The 12153-nt window shown below is 37.3% G+C and overlaps 1 protein-coding gene across 1 annotated transcript in view; it reads left to right on the top strand.

The window, feature by feature from the left end:
* The window catches only part of tlcd3a (TLC domain containing 3A), a 35961-nt gene extending 33584 nt beyond the window's left edge, over nucleotides 1-2377 (top strand). The window contains exon 5 of the mRNA XM_074671458.1: nucleotides 921-2377. Coding sequence (XP_074527559.1) covers nucleotides 921-1226 — 306 coding nt within the window. The 3' untranslated portion in view covers nucleotides 1227-2377. The remainder of the gene's footprint in view (nucleotides 1-920) is intronic.
* The last annotated feature ends 9776 nt before the right edge of the window (nucleotides 2378-12153 follow it).

The following is a 12153-nucleotide window of genomic DNA, read 5'->3' on the forward strand; positions in this document are numbered from 1 at the left end:
TTTTTATGTCTTTTGTCGTAATAAAACGGATGCTGGGACATACACAGTCAAGTGGCCCATCATGTTGAATGCTTTGGTATGTGACATGTCAACGATGAGCGTCTTGAATGATCAGATTTGTACTTGTTGCAATTGAAACTTTGGAAAAATTTACCTCGATCTCAAAATAATGTGCGCAATATTTGCACAAAAATGATACGTCTGGTGTGCAAAGGGCTTCAGCTGGATGCCGATAGCTGCACCAGTTAAACAATAGCATGACGCCATAACAGTGCAACACAGTGTACCATGCTAATAAGTCCAACAAAGAAGAAAATTGCGACACAGGAAACAAAGAGCAACGATGGCAGACATCCAGCAATTCTGTCTCCTTTGTGATTGGCATGTGGTTTTTTGTTGCAAAGAACAATCAAGCTTAGTTTCCGCCAGGAGAAACACAGCAGCTGCTGTCACACAGGAAGTGACCATTCTTTTGACCAATCAGTGGTCTGCAGCTTCACCTTCCGAGATTGGATTGGTTTAGTTGGTTATTTGGGGGATCTGTCCCGGGAGTAGTCAGTGGAAACGCCACAAAATGCCCAAAAAATACAATGTAAATAAATGCATATTTAATATAATAAAAATATACAATATATAATGACATGTAAAATAATATATATAGAGAAAAAATTATATTATAATACATTAAAAATGTGTGCTGTGCCAAGATAAACTGAACTGAACTGCTTGGTGGAAACGGGGCTTTAGATAAGCGGTGGAATCTGGTGTTTTTATTCCACAGAGACAAACTGATAACTCATCTGCAAAAGTTGGAGCCAGGACAGAAAGTACAGAGCTGATTTATTTCACCGTTTTTATAAAAGTGCTTTAAACCCCCCACCTTTCCCCGCTCCCCTTGTCCGTTGTGTCTCCCTCCCCAGCTCAGCCTCCAGGACTGCTGGCTGCACAAGGCCAACGGCGGCATGGTGCTCCTCACCTTCTTCATGTGCCGCATCGCCCTCTTCCCCTACATGTACTGGGTGTACGGTCAACACTACGGCATCCCGCTCTACAGCGTCCCCTTCCACCTGCCGCTGACCGCCAACCTGGGCAACTCGTGCATCTTGGCGCCGCAGGTCTACTGGTTCGTCCTGCTCTGCCGAAAGGGCTACCGTCTTTACAAGCGTAGTCGCAGCCAGGACTCGTCTCCCGTGGCCCCGGTCACTGACAATTCAAAGGAGGATTGATATCCAGTTCACAACTGCTCGCTCAAGCCGCACACTCAGCTACTAATGCAACTACTTCTGCAAAAGGCACTACTTTGACTTAACACATCTGAAACCCAACCACTGTACTGTAGTACACCAGGTCTGCCTGCGATGTCCCACAGCTCCCGGGCATTTTCCACACTCCTCAACCCCTCTGTTACAAACCTGCTGCTGAAGTGGACCTCTCCCTGGAAATAGTTCTACTACTGACGTTTTGTTTTATTTTTCTCCTGAATTTGGCTTTTTCCTGGATCTTTTTGAAGTGCTACTGCGACTGATAACGTAAGCAACTCTGAAGAAAAGTCCTTTTTTTGCTTCACTGAGAGTAAAATGTGGAATAAAAGCTGCAGAAACTGAAGACGAACCTTCGTGGAGAAACTTGATCTTATCTCTGACTCCTACTGTGTTTACAGCCTCTGCTGATTCTGAAAGGTCTGTTATGGTGTGAGCGGCTTATACGACAGGTTGTATTTATTATTTTATGGATTTGCTGTGATCTGTCGGAGAGCTGCGCGTCCTCCCCCCATCCATTCACTAATCACACACACAGACACACACATTCACACACACACACATGCGAGGATCAGGTGGGATGAGAGCTCTGGCAGGAAAGATGCTGAAGATTACACGTCCCCTCATCAACATTTCAAAGCTGAACATGGCTTCGTTTGCTAACATCCTGTTAATGTGATAGGTTTTGACTACTTACCTCTGTTTCCTTTCAAGTTCTCAGAACGGTTTGCAAACTGCAACAACAAATCCATCAGTCCTCACAGTGAGTTCTTACACTGTCAGCGCCCTGGTGCGCTTGTTTCCAGCAGAAGATTGTTGTTGCCATCAGTCACTCACACAAATTTGTGCTGCTTTTCTTTTGACTAAGCATCAAAATGCATCAAAGACACAATTTCTTAAACTTCAAACTACACCCACAGGCTAATTAATGAAAGAATAAAGCCATGTAGGAGATCATATCTGACACAGAATCCAGCTTTTGAACATCACAAGAGGGTTTTTATTTAATTTAACAAAGCAGAGAGCATATTTACAGCAGCGTATTGCATTCACCAATATATTTTTAAAAAGGGCTGTTTTTACCACATAACTATTTCACAAAACAGGATTTTTAATTTATTTGTTTAATTACCTGTTTTTACAAGAAACACTTCTGTAATAACATATAATATTTATTTTTGAATTTTCTGTTTTGACAGGAACTTTTCATTTTTGATTTTCATGTTTTTATGAGATACTCTCATAAAAACAAAACATATGTATTTTAGAATTTTCTATTTTTATGAGATACTTTCTCATAAAAACAGGAAGTAATTCATTTTTGATTTTCCTGTTTTTATGAGATACTCTTGTAAAAACAAAAATATTAATTTTTGATTTTTTTGGTTTTATAAGAAACTATCTCATTAAAACAGAAAATATTTAATTTAAATTTTTTCTATTTTTACAGGAATTTATTCAATTTTTGATTTTCCTGTTTTTATTAAATACTCTAAAAACAAAAAATATTTATTTTAGAATTTTCTATTTTTATGAGATACTATCTCGTAAAAACAGGAATCAATTTATTTTATAATTTTCCTGTTTTTATGATAAAACTATCTCATTAAAAACGGAAAATATTTATTTTAAAATTTTCTGTTTTTACAAAAATTTCTACAATTTTTGATTTTCCTGTTTTAATGAGATACTCTTGTAAAACAGGAAATATTTTTTATAATATTTTCTGTTTTAACAGGAATAATTTTTTGTTTTTACCGTTTTTTTATTTTTATTTTCCTATTTTTACAAGATACTATCTCATAAACACAACAAATCTTAATTTTTTATTTTCCTGTTTTAATTAGATACTTTCTCACAAACTCAGGAATCTGCAAAGTAAAGGAATTTCTGAAAATTAAACACGGGTAAATTTAGATTTGTTTTTAATTTAATTGTGATCTTGATGGTGAAACACGTAACTGTTACTAAAATGCATTAAAAAGCCTCTTCTATCTGTATTGACCGTGCACCCATGATTAGCAGCAAAAACATGCAGCAGCAAGTCATGCAGCAGAGCATCATGGGTAATCCTGATTTGAGGAGATAGTATTTTAAAAAACAGGAAAATAAAAACTAAATATTTGCTGTTTTTTCAAGAAAGTATCACATAAAAACAAGAAATTCTAAAATAAATAAATTCCTGTTTTTGTGAGATAGTTGTGTCGTAAAAACGGTTTGTTTTTTTCCAGTGAATGCAACACGCCACTGTACATCTTAGATTTCCTGCGACTTTAACTTTCATCTTATAATTCTTCAGTCTTTAGTTTTGGAGACACTGGGGCGTCCCGCTGCAGCGCTGAGGCTAACGTAGGCGCAGCTTGGGACCTGGTGTCTTTGACAGAACATGAGGAGAGTTTTCGAGGTTGGTCTCACCTGGTAAAGGTCTTATCTGACCACAGAGGGGTTAACGTGGACGTGAGGTCAACGCCTACTATGAGACACACTCAGGGCTGAGGTCAGAGCAATAAGGTGAGCAGCGGCTCGCCGGGGTCAGACTCATACAGAGGAGAGAGATTTCTGAGCCTCATGGTTTATCAGGAGTGATCGTTCCTGAATCAATATCAAGTCATCACCGCTTGGTTTCTGGGAGGCTCCAGAAATTTCTATGCACTCATGTATCAGCCGTTGCATTACGCACTTCACACAGGGCTGTATATACTTCATGTTTTTACATCGTGTTTTAGTTTCATCACGAGGAAGCTAGTTTTAAAAACGTATATATCTAAACATCATAGTTAGACCCGAGAGGACCATTTTTATCTTTTCGTTGGATTCACAGTTGCATTAAGACATTTATCTTTGAATACTTAATGAGAGATGCTTCACTTTAGAGTTTAACGTCTTCATATCATAGAATAAAGAGATCCTAATATTTCCACAGGGTTGGTTTGGTTCAAACTCTGGACCCTGGCCTGGACGAACATTTATCTTCAGACTATCCCCTGACCTTTAAGCTTTACAGTCGATTCATAACTCGCCTTTTTATGCCCTGCAGATTTGATCTATGCAAAAATAAAAAAAACAGGTTGTGGTGCATGTGTACAACATTAATATAAGCTAAATCACATCAGCGCATCAGTTTCCGTTTTCAAACCTTCGGGACCATTTATTTTCTTTCACTGAACGCTTCCACTGGGACTCATAACATCATAATTCATGGTCTTAGATTTTTTTAAATGAGATTAAATTCTTCGCTTTCTGTCAGAAATACCTCACCAAAGTTTCCACTAGTTTTAAAGGATATAGTGCTTAATAAAAAAAAATACTTTTTCACATTTGTGTAGCAGACCGAAAAGTTTACAACTGCAGCTTTTTTCCCCTCATTTTTGTTGGACATGAAAGAATGAGCAGGAATGTGTCTAACCTCAGATAATCCTAAACTTAAACGCAGGAAGGAAATGAAAATCAAGTTTGGTTATGAAGGCAAACAGCTTGTCCTTTTCATATCGCTCAATCAGGAATGTTTGGGTTTAGTTGTTTTCAGGCTTGGCTGTTTACACAGAACAAAGATACCTTGCTGTTTATATCATTTACTCATTTCGGTCACTTTTCTAGGGTGGCGTATTGCATTGACTTGAAAAAAAAAACTTCCTGGTTTTATGCAAAACTATCTTGTTTGTTTTAGATTTCCTGTTTTTTAAGAGATACTATTTTATTTAAAAAAAAAAAAAAAAGGATTTCCCATTGCACTCTGCGATTCAAACTATTACGATTTCAGTGTGCTGACTCGATTTAAATTGCAATTCTTCAAGATTCAGATTTTTGCAATTTTTAGTTTCCTTCTTGAACACCAGACCATGCAAAAAGTTACATGATGATGATAATGTCTACAGACTATATCAGGAGCCATATTATCCCATAAAATGCACATCACGTGAGTCAGAGAGAAACATTTCGCCCTCTGCTGGAGAAAAGTGGTAATTTTTGTCAATCCTGTTTATTAACAAAGACTAAAATGAAGAATTAGAAAGGAATTTTTTTTTTTTTTTTTTTTTTTTTAACAAAGAATCATGATAATGATATTGTCAAACAAAAAATCCAAAATATTGTAAATCACTTTTTTTTCTCCCACCCCTACTTTTTAATGTGTTTTAGTTAACAGTTACATTTTTTTTCATCAAGATGACGATTCGAGATTTTCAGGAATTCCTTTACTTTTTAGATTCCCGGGATTTATGAGATAGTATCTCATAGAACAAGAAAAATCAAAAATAAATATTTCAATAATTTTGATAAATAATATTAATATTAACAAATTAATTAAAGTAATATTTATAATTTGAAAAATATGAAGTAAATTTAGATTAATAAAAATAAATAAATTAATAATATGTTTGAATTTACTGTTTTTACCAGATACTATCTCTGGAAAGAGGAAATTAAAAATAATAGATAAATAACAAAATTCTGTTTTTATAAGGTAGTTATGTCATAAAACAGGAGGGTTTTCATTTATTTTTGGATGAATGCAACACGCCACTGTACTGACCAACCAGTGCACCAAAATTAATAACTTGGATGAAGCGTTTACATACCGTAGTATCCTGCTGGACTCTGTCTGGTCTCTGATGCCATGGTATTGTGTTTACATGCAGCAACACAGAAACCAGGATACATCAGAGACCTACTCCAGGGTTAAAGTGTGAATGTAAACACACTCAATTTGAAAACAAAACAAGTTTTTCACTGATTACAGGCAGAGAGAAGTCATAAAACTGTTACATTACGCTGTAGGTCAACCAGATCGTCTTTTGCAGCTGAAGGTTGTGTTTTTATTTTGGATGGGATTGAAAAAGCTAAGTTGGAAACATAAATTCAGACAAAATCCAGATTAAGTTAAGAGCAAAACGAAGCAACCTTGTGTTTTTTCTGAACCGGGTCTTATATTTCAACCGTTAAACTGCTAAAAGATATGAGTGAACACTGATGCATTCTGGGATCAGTAGTGCAGCCTCAGTTTCTGATGAGGAAAGCCTTCTTGCTGTGGTTCAGGCAGCCTGTTTGCTGACTGGCAGTGTGAGGATGAGGCAGTAAGGAGAGCCGATCAGCTGAATGATGGGTTTGTTTGTCTGCTTTGGCTCGGCTCCAGGAGAGTGCAGGCCTCTTTTTGTCCACTGCTGACCAGGCCACTCTTACTGGAAACATCCCAGGCTCTTTGTTTTGCTTTATAGGCCAATCTACCCCACTGTTTTCCTTTTCCTGCTGTTCTGTTGCTGCTCACTGTTTCATCACATCGTGTCCCTGAATATCTGCAGGCGAGATGGTTCATACCTCAGATACAAAACAGCCACAAAGATTTTACTCTGGAACAGCAATGGTGTCCTACAGTTTTATTCTTCATCACAGGCTTCATTTCACTGGCCTCAGGCTCCTGGCTAACATGCTCTGCAGTGATGCTGCTCTCTGCTGCCATCTGGTGTCAGGATGATCTACTCGTCCACTCAGTACAGGCATTTCCCTTTGAAACAGCATGCTTCTTATGTCATCTGCTGCCTTCATGGAAAAATAGCTCAAGATTTCAGCCACAGTAACCTCTTGATTCCCTCGGTAACGTGTTTGTTTCCTGGTACTTTTGGCTGCGTTAAACTTTTTTGAACCATTGGACCACCATATCTGGCCAACGAGCCTTTAAAGTGGCATTTATCATCATTCAGAGATCGGATCAAGCAAACCACTATGAGGTTAACTTTTTCCAAATCTGGTGGCGTCATTTTAAGTTGCATATTTGACAGTTTGGGATTTAAAGCCGTGATCTTTGCAATAGTACATCTCCGCAGCTATGCAAACATCTCTTTTGACAGAGAGTCGTTGGAAATGTTTGATTTCTGGAGAAGAAGACGCACTTTCGAGGTCGATTGCACTGACTCATCTAGACGGACCAGTTAGCTGATTTAGCAGTTTAGCTCTGAAATAATGGATTCAATATAGAAACTGTAACATTCCACATTTCCATCAGTTGCATCATCAGTTGTTCCCTGGTCTTTAGTCGGTTTCACAAGGTCTACAAGAAGTCGAATGTAACTCCAAACCCCAAATTTACTTTTTAGAATTGTTTGATTTCACCTGATGAAGGGCTTTTTATGCGTTAGCCTTTAAAGAGTCAAAAATATCTCTGATTGAATATAAGCCAGTCCACAACACTCAAAATAACACCAAATACTGGCTGTTTTGATCCAACGTTAAGGCTGTTGTTGGACTTTTTCCTGCATTGGCGTTGGTGTTAAACCAATCACTGAACAGCATGCTTCATGATTGGACCCACGTCTTGAAAAAGGGGGCAAGGTCTTCTCAAGAAAACATCAAAATAGTTCCTTCTGTGTCATCATCAGATTATTACATCTGACCTGAAGCTATCCCAAAGTTTATCTTGGTACATTTCATAACCACAGGAAGACAAGCCACATTGTTTTCTAGAAGTCTGGAGAACTGCCATACGCAGTCACGTTGCACACTCCTCATCTGATCCAAAACCTGAGAGTCTCTCTGTAACAGTCATGAAAGGTTTGATGCAGAGAGCACATTTCTTAACATTTATTCTTCAACACTTGATAGTTTCTTAATGTAGAAAGTCTTACGCTCATCCTCTTTGCTCAGGGTTTGATGAAGTTGTTATTCTGTGATGAAACTGTGACTCTGGTTCTGGAGATGGTCCCATCTGGTTCAGTTTGCTTCCACACCCGAGGGTTGGTAAACCAAAGACTAAGGCACTTTGCTGAGAGGGATCCATTTGATTTTTAATCATTTCTGACATGCTTTAGACGTCGTAACCCATTTCTCATTTTAAAACAAACCTATGGTTGCTCTAGAAGTGGAAAGCTTGGAGAAATACAGATTCAGCATTTCATTTAAATCTACGCTAACACGCACACTAAACAGCAAAGAGTGATGTATATTGTATGGGGAACATGTCGTTGTATGTTTGGCACATGTTGTGAAACTAGCTCACAAAACAACAACACTGAAAACGAGATGTAAAAGGTTACAGCGGAAACAAAAACAAACAAAAAAGGCATAAAATGTTGGAAAAGCTGTTTCATTTTTCCATAAACCGATTTTCTAAAGAGAGATTTTTGACTTTTCACCATAACTTTTGTAAAATGGGAACATGGACATGTACAGCATTAGCAAAGGCCTACTTCACTTTAGCATAACTTGACGTTAGCTGGTTGCTAACACTTTACCATACATTGCATATCTAGCTCCAAGCTAGCACATGATGTATTGTCTTTTGATTGCTATCTTAGTCTGTCCCAACGCTAAATGTTAACACCTTAGCATCAGTGTTAGAACCAGCTAGCAAATTATAAAAAAATGAAGCAGTTACAGGAGTGTTTACAGGCTGGTAAAAAGATAAATAAAAAATGGAAACAGCCTGAAGGTCAAAGTCCTGCCTCTTTGCTTCTTGTTAGGTCAACCGAAAGCTAGCATGAGTCAGCATTTTTCAAAAACCGCCACAGTGGGCCCCAGAACTCAGCCTCAAAAACCCATAGGTTGCGTCATGTAGACATAAAAGTTATTTTTGATCATAGGTGGACTTTACTTACTTGAGTCCGCGAAAATATACGCACAGTGGATGTAATACAGCGTGCTAGCAAGAGTTATGCTAGCTCTTGATAGCTTGACAGAAATAACTGTGGCAAATGTTGGTGTCCATGTTCCCATTGTCGAAGGGCGAGTTGGGAAAGCATTTATTTATTTACAAGTTATTTCACATCCAAAGTGTTATAAACATGGAATCAACCGATATGCTAATGGCGAGACGCTAACGCACATTTTGGCCACATTTTGCAGTTTCTGTGAATTCTGCTCCTGTTTCACTGTTTATGATTTTGCTGCTTCATATTTATGGTTCAGGGCAGACGTGGAACCGAGGAAAGGATTAAAGTTTGAGCTGAAATGAACCAAGTGTGATGTAAAAGTGGAATAAGACACTCAAATGACGTTATAAGCGATGATTTTTTTTAATTTTATTTCTGCATGAACCTGAGTGATGCTGGGGCTGATTTTGATCCGTGGACAGTGAACCAAATTTGGTCTCCAGTGCCTTGTGAAAAATCTATTTGTGATATCCACAAAACTCAGTATGTGAAAGAGCTAAGAAGGCAGGCAGTGTTTACAGGTTGTGGCTGTATTTACCATGCTAACCCTCGTCTGTTCCCTTAAAATCTCAAACAAAGAGCTACTCTTTCAGTCGTTTTAGTGTACACAGCATAAATTAGTACATGTTTTATTTTCCGATCAGTTTTCTTTTACCTTGTTGAAGCTATTTGAAATGATTAGCTAAATATCACCAATTTTAATGAGAGAAAAGTGAAAATTAAGGCCTTCATACGAATGAAGAATTTGTAGTGTTTTATATTTTGTAGCAATTAATCTTTATTTCCAAATTATAATGAAACCTGATGTTTTTCATAATGTGTAATTTACGTTTAAACCCTGGTGAAGTGTAGATTTCTGTCTTGAATCTGTTTGCTGTGCTTCCTCTGTTTTTATTCTTTTTATTTGTCGGTTTGCTAAATGTGTATATTTTGAAGATTTGGGTTTTAATCTCAACCTGCTGTCCATATCACTCACTGTTACGCCATGCGTGTGTAACCGACTTAAATGCAGCACCTTTCACAACCTTTAACACTTCCTGCCCCACATTATTTTTGATAGCGTGCTAATTTTTCATACATAAATATCAGATTTGATGCATCTGTCCTTTTTTGTAGCGTGACCTTTTACGAGGAGATTTCCTACCTGAGAAGAGACTGGACTGTTTTACGAAATAGCTGAGAAGTATTTGATTTAAGAGGAGTTATGTACTGTAGCTGCAACTTGTGAATTCAGAGCACCCCTTTAAAATTCAATAAATTTGATTTGATAGACTGTTTTGAACAAGCTATGGTTTTGTTTTCTGTCACGTCTTGTCTGCAAACCTACAGCACCTGGAAGAGGAGTCTCACTCCGGCTTTTTAATACATGTTCTAAACATATACAGCATTAGCAAAGGCCTACTCCACTTTAGCATAACTTGACGTTAGCTGGTTGCTAACACTTAACCATACATTGCTGAGTCATATCCAGCTCCAAGCTAGCATTTGACGTATAGTCTTTCGATTGCTAAGCAAAGATCAGCACTAATTTGGAGCTTTCTCACCATATCTTAGTCTGTCCAAACGCTAAATGCTAACACCTTAGCATCAGTGTTTAAGGGTCTGTTAGAACCAGCTAGCAAATTATGAAAAAAAGGAAGCAGGAGTGTTTAAAGGCTGGTTAAAAGATAAGTAAAAATTGGAACAGCTAGAAGGTCAAAGTCCTGCCTCTTTGCTTCTTGTTAGGTCAACCAAAAACTAGCATGAGTCAGCATTTTTCAAAAACCGCCATAGTTGGGCCCCAGAACCTGGAAGAGGAGTCGCTCTGGCTTTTTTAAACCATCTTTATCATTTTTCTTTCAAATTAGTATCACAGTTTCAACCTCAGACACTTTTAACTGGTGTACCGGTTAAGTCATGCCAACATGTCATGTTCGCTTCCAGCCTGTGGTACCTTGCCCCCATTTTATTCTCTCCAGTTTCCAGCTCTGTCCACCGTCCTGTCCTCTCCAAATAAAGGTTTAAAACCCTAAAAACTTAAACTTAAAAATGTTGATTGGTGGTTAAAATGTTGAGAAAAAAATGACCTCATGGTTAAACATATTTAATTTAAAATAGGGAAAAGACAACATGTTAACCTCCAAGGACCCAGCATCCACATATGTGAGGATTGCATTTCTGCCTCTCAGACCCATGAAACTTCATTTTGTAAAACTTTGACCAATCAGCCACATTTAGGGATACTGCCCACATCATCTTTTGGTGACATCACAATATTACACCCGTTTTAGTGAGAAAAATAACGTATTTATGTACAATAACACTACTAACAAACCACAAATAGAGAACTCATAACATAAAAAATCAAACTTCATGTACAAAGACCAGGTTTAATTAGGGTCTTATTTATCCCAAATAGCAAGGTGAATTAAAAACCGCACACCAGAAAAAAGCTTGGGTCTTAAGAGGATAATGTATGGAAGAGCATTTATGACAAAATTCAAGTAAAAATGCAAGCATGAAAATGAAAAAGAAAAAGTCATACAGGATATACAATTTTAATTTGAGAATATAGGGGCATGTTCTGAGTCAAAATGAAAATTAAATGCTAAGTATTTAATTCTTATTTTCATCTTCAAGACTGCACTTTATGTCACATTATTTAAATTAAGATGGAAAAAAAAAAGGTGTTTGCATTTTGATTTTCAAGAAATGGTCTGCTAACAACTGGACATAATTCTAATAAAACTGCAAACATAAAAATGAAAGTTTAATAAAGAAATTACTTTTTCTTTATCAATTTCAGCAAGCACAATGTGTGACATAATCAAAATGAAAAGGAAAAGACAATTTGCATTTATAGTTTTAAACCCGCCCTCAGACCAACATTAAAAAAAATGGAAATGTGGACTCCATGGTTGTACCTCATCTTTAACAGCAGGTGGCAGTATGCACGTGCCATACAGCAATCAACCCAACAAGTGCTAAAGTAGAAGAATACAAAGCACCCCCAACTGAACCATTAGAATCAGTTCGACATAGTGTGATTTATTCACTGAGTTGTTCAGTGCTCTCAGAATTTAATAAACTGAAACACGACCATATGTTAAATTCTGCTCGTGATCAAACTGAGAACAGCTGGTGGCGAATAATAAGCCAATAATCTGAGAATCTAGTGTAATAAAGCTACAGTTTACAGACTAAAAGCTGCTTAAACAATCATTTTCCCGACTGTTTTGTTTATTAAAGTAAATAAGTAAATAAATCCTCCCCTG

This window comes from Halichoeres trimaculatus, unplaced genomic scaffold (genome assembly GCF_033239565.1).
Source record: "Halichoeres trimaculatus isolate MK-OKI-2021-1 unplaced genomic scaffold, fHalTri1.1 fHalTri1_scaffold_6, whole genome shotgun sequence".
NCBI lineage: Eukaryota > Metazoa > Chordata > Actinopteri > Labriformes > Labridae > Halichoeres > Halichoeres trimaculatus.